Source organism: Mesitornis unicolor, unplaced genomic scaffold (assembly GCF_000695765.1).
Source record: "Mesitornis unicolor isolate BGI_N332 unplaced genomic scaffold, ASM69576v1 scaffold7360, whole genome shotgun sequence".
In the NCBI taxonomy this organism is placed as follows: Eukaryota; Metazoa; Chordata; class Aves; order Mesitornithiformes; family Mesitornithidae; genus Mesitornis; species Mesitornis unicolor.
In genome coordinates, this window is record NW_010156178.1 from 1 (window position 1) to 10,111 (window position 10,111).

At 44.9% G+C, this 10,111-nt stretch overlaps 1 protein-coding gene across 1 annotated transcript in view; it reads left to right on the forward strand.

Annotated features, from left to right (window-relative positions):
• The first annotated feature begins 894 nt into the window (after positions 1-894).
• PODXL (podocalyxin-like) overlaps positions 895-10,111 on the forward strand; it is a 40,304-nt gene continuing 31,087 nt past the window's right edge. The window contains exon 1 of the mRNA XM_010181612.1: positions 895-1,043. Within this exon, the coding sequence (XP_010179914.1) occupies positions 895-1,043 (149 nt within the window). The remainder of the gene's footprint in view (positions 1,044-10,111) is intronic.

Below are 10,111 nucleotides of genomic sequence, written 5' to 3' on the forward strand. Positions count from 1 at the left end.
AAATAAAATAATAAAATAAGGTGAAACCTTGGTCTGGGTCATGTCTCCCAGCAGAGCCTCTGCTGAGCTGAATGTGCTTTTATTCAAGGTAACAAAAGCTGGGGGATGCTCCGGAGGTAAAAGCTCAAGTGGAGGCAGGGCGCTGGGGGTTTGACTATGGGGTGAATTCACAGGAGTCTGGCTGAAATCTCTGGGTTTTTTCCACGCTCCTCTCAAGACTTGTGGTGCTGGGTCTTGGTGGGTGAGCAGGTGTGAAGCCCCCACCTCTCCCTGATGCCAACGTGGGGTTCAAAAGAGAAGATTTCTCTTCCCATTAAAACTCAAAAAGCCTCAGCCTCATTGATATTGGCATAAAGTAGGAGCTGTTAATGCAGTTTTTCTTGTGCCGGCCAGAATTTAGCGAAGTTTAGCTGACTTTGCCTTCTCAGAAGGTTTTGTTCTGTTTTTCAAAACAGAGTGATAAATATGCTGGGATTGGTACAAAACAGGCTTTTAGCTGTAGGATGATGGAAGGACCTGTTTCTATAGCACTCTCAAGTGATCCTATTACATTTTTCTCGGAAATTATTCAATTAAGTCCTTCAGAACAGTGTTTTCTGCCATTCGTTGCCACTCTTAAGTTTTGAAATAAGCTCCTTAGAGACGCTTTTATGTTGTTCCCTGGGTATTGGCACCAGGATTTTCTTTCTCAGAGGACAAAATAGGCATCTGAGTGTTTGGGTTTGGGGTCCCAGCAGTGCTTAACTCTAAGGCTGGTATCTGCTGCGACCATCTGAGCTACCTAAAGCCTAAAATTCTTTCCCCCCCCCGCTAAAATGGGAGGAAGTTGGGTTTGGAAGTGAAACTCTTAAGTTTTTTGGTGTCCTAAAAAATAGCAATTGGGATGGAGCCGGCATGTTAAAATTGGATATGAAATGGGTGGGCGAGTGGGGAGTTGGGATTTTGGAGTGTGGTTTTGGGTGTCATGAGGAAGAAGGTGACAACATCGCGCATGAGGCAGAGCAGCCCGAGATTGCTGAAGTTTTCAAAAGCGGCTATTATGGGTACGGCTCTTTCGCTAGAAATACTGGCTTTCCAGTTCGTATCATCCAAACCCCTGATTCTGCAGAGATTCCCCCCCTGATTTCCACTGCTGTAAATCAGAATAAAATCAGCCGCAGGGAAGGCACAGTCAGTGTGCGCAAGAATGTGACATTGGGCAAATAACGTCTTTAAATTCAACCAGCCTGCAAGGGTCTCAGAGTTACCCATTACAGAGTATTCACAGGACACTTTATTTTATTTATTTTTCCCGTATTAGATCTTCTATTCCACTGGGGGTCTGATAGCAAAATCACATCAGGAAGAGAAAAAATGATACCTTATGCTCAGAGGAGTAAAAAGAGCCACAGGTCAAACCTGTCCTGGGGGCAAAAAAAAGCAGGAAGGTGTTTTACCGGAGATCGGCCCTTTGTTTGGCTCAAAGCAAACCAAAGATTGATGGGTTTTAAATCCTTGTTGCCAAAACACCCCTTTTCATGCCCAAAGCTGCACTGGCTCCCTGGTACTGGGAGTTCCAGTTTGTCTAAGACAGGCTGTCAAAGATGTGCATTTTTTAAAATCCGTTTTGTCCATCGAATACTAATCTTAACACGGGCAGGAGCGAGCAATCGGGGCCGTGCCTACAGGAGGAGGGAAAAAAGCTTTAACCAGAGCGTTTTAAAGTCAGCATTGAAGCAGAGTGTGTCTACTTATTTATTTGCTGTCGGAGGAACTTCAATAAGGTTTTTGCAACCTTTTTGCAAGCCGTTTTAGCGGTGCAATGCCTTTGATTCCCCAGTGGCAAAGCAGATAGGGTAACGATACCCCCGTGGGTCTGTTTAAGTAGGTTTAATTAAAGAATTGTTTGTAAAGCACTTGAAGATCCTTGGATGAAAGGAGCTGGAGCGGGGCAAAACACTGATTTAATTCCTGAGAGTTGCTTTAAAAGCTTATGATGAGGAGGCTGGTGATCATTCATGTTGGCGGTGATGGGAGGCCAGCTGGAAATATCTGCTCTCAGCATTTGCAGGGAGGCAGGGGTTGCACTTTGCTTATTATTTGCCTTATAAATCACACATTTTCTCTTCCCGTCTGCATCCTCTACGAAAACCTAAGCCTGCCCACATGAGCTCTGGGGTGTTTTGGGGCTCAGGCCATGGGCACTGATGGAGGTCAGTCACAGTCAGCGAGGGCCCTTCAGGCTGTGCAACAGCCCCAGTGTTATTTGGGGTGTTATATTGATGTACAAGGGCAGAGCTGGGGTTTAGGTGCAGGACCACATCCATCCCACCTGCTCGCCCCTGCCCTGAATTTTATGCCCTTCTCCATAATGCTTGACTGGGTGGCCCCTTTGTCCTGTCCCCAAGGACCCACCACAGCACTGAGACCCCTGATGCTCTGCAGAACCAGGGAGGATGGGGCGAGCGTGGCTCCATCCTTACAGGGTGATGCCCTGGGGAGGTGGGATCCCACCATAACAACCAGCTGAGCTGCTCTGTGCTACAGGGGGGCTCAAGCCCCAAGCACCTTCAGTAGCTACATCTCCAGGTGGTCCAAGCAGTAGCAGGACCAAGCAGGTAGCAAACAACCTACACAAATTCCTCCCTCCCGGCTGCTGAGCTGATGTAGGCAGGGAAAATGCAGGTTGTGAGTCTGAGCATCCCCCTCACCTGCAGTTCTGCTCCCAGCACACCTGTGTGACAGACGGCCACCCTCAGCTCTCCTGAGAGCTGAACACCATGGGAGGGTTTGAACTTTGCAGGAATCCGGGTGGCCCGGTTTGGTCCATTCCCCGTGTGCAGGCATGTGAAATCTCACAAACCCTCCGAAGTGTTTTCATATGCTTCTGCCAACTTCCTCATCGAAAGCCTGTTTACGTGCACGGCTTCTTCCATAACGGGCCACTCTCCACCTAAGGATGTTGTTTCTGAATTCTTACAATGCCTGCCCTTTCCTTCACAGAGAGCTTCTGACCAAATCTTGCTCTTTTTTTTAATCTAAATGATGCACACAGTCATCTGGCATTTGTTGTTCTCCCACAGCCCCCAGGGCTTTGCCGAATAGTCCATGTAACAGAAAGCAGTGCTTTTTGTCTTGGGACTGCCAAGCAAATCCACCAAATCCTTCTCTTGCAGCCTTTGAACCACCTTTGAGCCTGGTTTTGCATGGGGGATCTTGCAGGTCCTACTGCTTGGTGAATTCTGGGGATGCACCACCCATCTCCTCCAAAACCCTTTCCGTGTGCCATTGGCACTCAACCAAAAAAAAAAAACAAACAGTGTTTTTTTTCCCCCTCATTCCTTGAGGAATACGTAGATCCACTTGAAACTGGGTGGAGGCAAGAGGAATGTGCTCTGCCCACTGCTCCAGTTCCGAGGTGCCTAAGCATTGAGGTTAGTCTGTATCCAAAAACATGATACTTTTGAGCTAATCAACCCTGTCCAAGAAAGCAGATAGAGCTGGGGAGAAAAAGATTAACTTCTTTGTCATTGTCCAAAAATCGTATGTGATATGCTATGAACCTGAAGAGCTGAAATGCTGTTTTAAAGGACTGGCTGTGTCCAAGTTTCTCACTTTATTATGCATGTATCTGCTTACACTGTGCGTGTTCTGTGGAGAGACCATGCAGTGAGTGTTCAGGGATGGGGAGATGCTCTCAGTTGGGGTCTCCAGGTCTGCTGCAGTGCAAATAGCAACAACAAAGGGCTGGCGAGAAGGGAGCTGCAATGCAACAACAGCCTTCCATGGCCAGGAGCAACCTCACGGTGCTGCAAGGGGAGAAGATACAAGTCACATATTTAGAGGGCTTTTTCATGACATCTAATAAATTTGGAGCTCGACCCTGTGCGGTGATTCGAGAGGATTTGCTGACTTTGCACCACTCATTTCTACCCCTTTACAACCTGACCACCTGGGGCCATGCTGATGTAGTGGTATTTTTCTTATAGCTAAACTCCCAGGTGATGGGTATCAGCTTCCTCACCTCCTCCCACAGCCAAAAAAGGACAGGTTCCTTCAAGGATGACTTAGCTTGCTTCAAGTTAGCTTGGCTCTGAATTGCAAATAGTGCTAGAAATAGTGAGTGCCTGGGGGAGTCTTGGAAAATGCCAATAGTAAGGTTACTTACTGCCTTCTGGGAGTGCAGAGCTCTGTGTTGTGTTATTTGGGGTGAGACTGCATGCTCATATTGACTTGACTTGAGCCATAGTTTGTCTCAGAGTCAGCCTTCAGTACCAAATATTGATGAAAGCCATTGGGAAACAGCAAATGCCAGAATTCCCCATCAATCCTAAAGAGAAAAAAAAACAAAAAACCCTCTCTCCTTCAAAAGATGGAATGAAATTGCTCCAAAACCCAAAGTCACCAAGATCCTCCATTGATCATTTGCTTATTGGGTCCCAGGTCTTTTCGCTGGAGTTTTTCTCATCATTAAATGTGGCTTCTTTGCAATATTTGCATCTTTGCCGTGCACGTTGCAGGCACCTTTTCTGTCCCGTGAATAACATATGTCTCATGGCTTTTCTTGGCCTAAGGCAGGGGCGGCCCGCACATATGTCTCATGGCTTGCCTGGCCATAGGCCAGGAGCGCTCAGCAGGCGCCAGTGACAAAGTATTGCAAGTAGACAGGGAGAATGCAAACGACTTATTAAAATTAACTCACTGTAGTGCCTCAATGCCCAGTGTATAGAGCAGAAGGGGTAACGAAGGAGAACGAGCCTTTATTTTGGGCGATGGGAATTGAAGGCTGCTGGTGCACCTGCTTTTAGATGTGCGTCCGCAATAAACCAGCTGCGGGAGGGCAACGTGCCAGGTTGAGATTTGGCTTTCCGCATGGCTCCACTTGTGCGTAACATCCAAGGTCCCATGTCTTGGTGTAGTGCAGGGTCTGGGAATGTGTCCCTGGGCTGAGCTGCATTGTGGAGGAAGGGAAAGTTGCAAGTCCTGGTGTTGCCAGATCTTCTGTAGTTGCGGGCGAGTTGATTTGTCCTCCTGCTAAACCCAAGTTGATGCCAGGTAGGTTCAGATACTTAACCAAGGTGTTTAGGGTTGGAGCTGAGTTGTCTCTGAATCCAGTTACTGTTAGTAGAGAGGGGGGTGCATCTTCTGAAGGCAATTTAGATGTGTCTTGGGATGATTTGGCTTCTAGAGATGCTTGTCTCCATACATGCACATCAACACGGTCGTATGTTACAGCAAAAATATCCAGCATTTGCCCCTGGAAACCCTTATGTTGCATAACAGTATCTGTATTTGCTTAAAAAGATCAAAAAAAGAAGTGAGTTTCAAGCTTTGGAAGAACTTCTTGGAGTGGATGAGGTGTACACCCTAAAGGCTGCAAAATGGAAAGACAAATAGGAAGAATGCGGTCCTTTGATTTAAAAAAACAAGTCTGTGTTTGAAGACAGGTGTCTTAGAAATACAGACAGAATCTGTGTTAAAACCTCCTCCAGAATGAAAAAGGTATTTTTTTTGTTTCTGAGTTAGTCCTTTTTAGATGTTGCTTTGAGGTCTGGCTCATATTCTTAGCATCCTTAATAAAAATAGGATTGATCCAGTGGCTTTTTCTCTGTCTTACAAACTGTGTGCAGGGGACTTTGGTCTTATGCCACACAGCTTATGAGGCTGGTGAACGGGAGGAGTAAGATCATTTTGCAGTGGAAGAATAAGGCCTTGGTTATTAATGGCAAAGGCTGAAATTTTCTCTCTCAGCCTTAATTGATTTTAGTAAATCTAACTGGAGGAGGAGGCTTAGAGAAATTGGCTTCGAGTTATTAAGCTGTAGTACTTAAAGATATATTAAATCTATTGTAGAGAAATGAGGAGACAACCTTGTCAGGCATTTATTCTAAGTGACTTCTGTTAGACAGAGGCAAAGAGAAAATGCCAAATTTCTCACTCTGCAGACGAGTTTAGAGAAATTGTGTTTGAGAAGATCCTTCTTTGAAACCTAATAGCAAAGGCCATGGTTTTTTCCCTCCTCCCCGGAGTCTAAAGGCAGGAGAGTGAGATAAGACATTCCACCACGTACACAAATAAGGAAAAACAAATGAGAAGTTTAAATTATTCTGCTGTAGCCTGCGGAAAATGGATAGTTTTCAGGGTGACTGTTATACACTGCTTATCAAGATACCGTGTGCCTTGACTATGAGAAAAAGCAGAGTAGTTAAAGCGATGCACTGTGCTCCGCAGCATGGATCCAGTTAGCAGGGGTTATACTGGAGTAACAACAAGCAGCCAAGATCCTGGATATATGTGTGTGTGTATATATATATATATATATACACAAATATATATGTACACTAAGCAAGCAGTTAAAAGTTGTCCTTGGAGATTTCTAATTTATTAAGCAACAGAAGAAATGTTTAAAGCCCAGGTAAGGGAAGCAAGTTTCTTACCAGGTACTAGGCCAGGTAATAAGGAGCACCCTCAAACCAGGTTGCAATTGCACAACTCCGAAACCTGCATTCTCATTCATGCATTTTTTTCAGCCCACTCTCTAGCTGCTGGTGACCAGATTTGGTTTCAGAGCCTAAACAAATAAAAATCTGTTCCCATGGGTTTCTCTTGGCAAAGCAGAGGAAGTAGCAACACACAGTAAATGCATGAAACCACCCCCTCTTTTTTACTTTTTTTTTTCCTTCTAATATTGGTTTAGTTTCCAGATGGATCAGTCCCCTGATCTGGCTTGACACAATGCTGTGAAGTGCATTTTTCAAGCGTGCAGGAGTTAATCTCAGCCCACCTCGGTGGCTCTTGAGATCATTGCCTCCATGCTCGCTCAAGCCCCGGGGTAATTCCCATGCCTAAAAAGCAATGAGATGCTGACCTCTTTGGAACAAGTGATAAATTTTCCCGTTCCAAACAGTCATGTGGAATACTGTGGAAAAGTAAGTTTTGAGCTTATTACAACACCCTAGTATAGAAAATTGTTTTGTTTCCTTAAGATTTTACCAGACAGCTAAAAAAAACCCCCTCAAGATTCTCAGTCTATGCAATTTTGAAGGCCTCTGAGACAGTTCCTACCCATGAATGGTACCAATAAATCCCCATTAACTAATGCATTCAATAGAAGAAGGTCCTTTTTTCTCATTAAAGCCTCACGAAGGGTTCAAAACCTCATTTTATGGCAGGGTGCTTTGATTTAAATGGATGTGTCTTAAATTATGAATTTTAATCACGATTTAAAATAAGGGAGAAGAAAGTCTTCCTTTGAATGATTTGATTTTAATAATGTTTTTCATTTACAATTCATAGTTATATCCCTTAAGCAGGGCTAATTCTTCTCAGTTGCCCATTGTAAAACTTGGAGATTTACAGCCCATTCTTGCCTTTCAACTGTGTTTTCCAACCAGGTGGACACGACTATGAACGTATTTGTTTAAGCAGTTGTATAGCCTGCCACCACTCTATTTCAGTTTCTAATTTATGCATCTTTTAAGTCTTCCTAGGCAATGATGAATAATACTAATTTTGGACTTATCGGTGGCAATCACTCTTTACTTGCAGAGGAAATTTCTGTTAAAGTGACAGATGCAAAACAGCATTTAAAATTCCTTTAAGACACATCAAGTAACCAAGGTCCTGGATACCTAGCGCATAAATTTTCAACATACTTTTGAGTTTAATGCTAAGCAATTCATTGAGTAAACCTCAAGCATCAGCCTTTGATGGAGTTAGTGACTGAAATGAATTGTCTCGTGTCTCTCGAGGCTTTCGAATAAACAGAAATTGTTTTCTTAAAACTCTCTTTTACTCTTTAAAATGGGAAAGGAAGCAATTTTATTTTTCAGTTTCCAGTTTCCAGTTGTTTTTGCAGCTTAGAAATAACTGTTGATGGAGCAACTGAATGTGTCTCTCCTTGATCTGCAGAGGGCATTTAAATGGCTAGGAGAGGTTTATATGTGTAACTTTTGACTGTCTAACTGAAGGCAGAAGAACCCTATGCCTGGATACCCTGGATATCTGCCCACACTGTGGGCAGATAGCAATTAAAAGAAAGGAAAGCAAGAATTAATCAGGCTTCCTTTAATTGGCTGCTCAACTTTTGTCTCCCATTCAAGCCCAGTCCCACTTAGTGTCGGAAAATCCAAGTTCCCCACGTGTCATGGGTGTCCTGTTTGGGTTTAGTCCTGCTGCAAGATATTTTATCTCCTCTTTGGGACTAGACAACAGAATTTTGGCCTTTTACAAATTAGGAGGAGATTTGGCCTTGCTGGATTGTGGCCCATGGCAGTGCACGCTCGCTTCCCCAATGGGACAAGGTCAGCTTGGAGCAATCCTTGTGTCCAGGAGAGCAACGTAGCCTAGCAGATCCTGGTGGGCCTCCATCCATCTACACTGCCTATCATGAGGGTCTGGGAGTGATAAATTCAATTTCCCCTCTTCTTTCCAAAGTAAAACACTATTATTAGACAATTCTGCAAAGCCTGGCAAAGGCTGGATCCCCTCATCCAACCTATTTAGATGCATCTGTTTGCTGATCCAACATGAGAGTATTTCTTCCCAACAAGCTTGACAAAGAAAACATTGCTATTTAAGGCAATAATCACAGGGTGGAGGGAGGGGAAGAAAAGGAAAAAAAAATCTTGACAACTGACACATCCTTAGTGTAGTGTCTTGAGCTCCTCACCATAGGAGGCCCTTTCCAAAGGATGTCTTAATTGGGCAGGAAGCTGCCGAGAGCAATCATCACCACCAAGGTGATTGCAATTGCCACCGCTCTACACGTAGCCATTACAGCTATTAGGGTATCACTTCCCCGGTGTGGACGCATCTGCTTCTGCTACAACACGTCAGTTAAGGCTGATAACATTGCCTCATATGCTGCAGTTTGGACCAGCTCAAGGTGGAGAATGCTTTAAAATCATTCACACGCCAGGCCAGATTTTGCAGCCCTCACTCAGCATTTTGTTAGGCCAAGTCCCTTTCAGGCTGTTGGGAGGAGCAATATCCCGTGGTGGCAATTTTCCAGAGAAGCTCTGCCATAATGAGTGGTTCTCAAAGTCTGGCCTATAATTTACCATCTCACCCAAAACCCTCTTTTCTGTGTGGCTTTCCAACAAGGACAAGGTTGATAGTGGATGGGGTGGTGTTAAGCAATTCCTAATGAGGGCAAGGATGGCAAATACAACCATCACTGTAGGCTGCACAGCCTAGCACAAATCCTGTCGCCCATCACCATCCATATTCCCCATGTCTGTTCCTCCATATCATGGCTTCAGCTGCTGGGGGGTGATTTAGGGCAGCCAAGTTGGGGAAAAAAATTAAAAAAGTTATTTTGGCAAAGGAAGTGGCACCACAAGGAGGAAGGGTGGACTAGTGGGAGGGGGACAGTGAAAAGTAGATACATAGGTTGGGTTGAGAGCCAGAGAAGAAGGAAGCCTCATAGTCGGTGTATACTTTCTATGGTCCTTTATGAAAGCCCTTTACGAAGGGTTAGGGAGTGAAATGCAGAAATTCAAACTGATGGGTTGATGAAGGAAAGACCTGGTTTTCTGTTTTAAAAATTTTAAAAAAATCAATCTTTTTTTGTGCTCCTATTATGAAGTCAGGCCATGGGTATCCGACAGCTGCACAGGGCAAAGTTTGGGGGTTTTAAAGGGTTTTCAGTGGCACAGCCAGCCCCCAAGGAAGCAGGGCTCTCCTTCCCCCAATCACATTAGAAACGGAGATTATGGCATCTCATCAGCATCTCTGATGGAAGAAAAGTGACTCAGCCCCATCAGCAGCTCTTGAACCTGCAGGACCCTCTGCATGCAGAAGCTCCTGTCATTGCAGCACACAGCATAGACAGCTGGATAGGCACCCAGATGGGTGCAGATGCTTACTGGTGAGAAAGTTTGGGGGGGTGGGGGAAAGTGGGGGGGGGGGGGGGACTGTGGCAAGATGGTGCATTTTGGACAAGACCCAAAGCCAAGCTCTGGTGTGGTTATTGCTGAGGTCCTGCTGCGTACAACTCCCTGTATCTCAGGTATACTCTCACGTAGAAGAATCCAGCTTACAGCCCTGATAAAAACCTGCAAAAAAGTATGTCGGGAAACCGCCAAAAGAAGAAGCCGTGTGTGCCTTGCAGGTTTGATGAGAAATACTT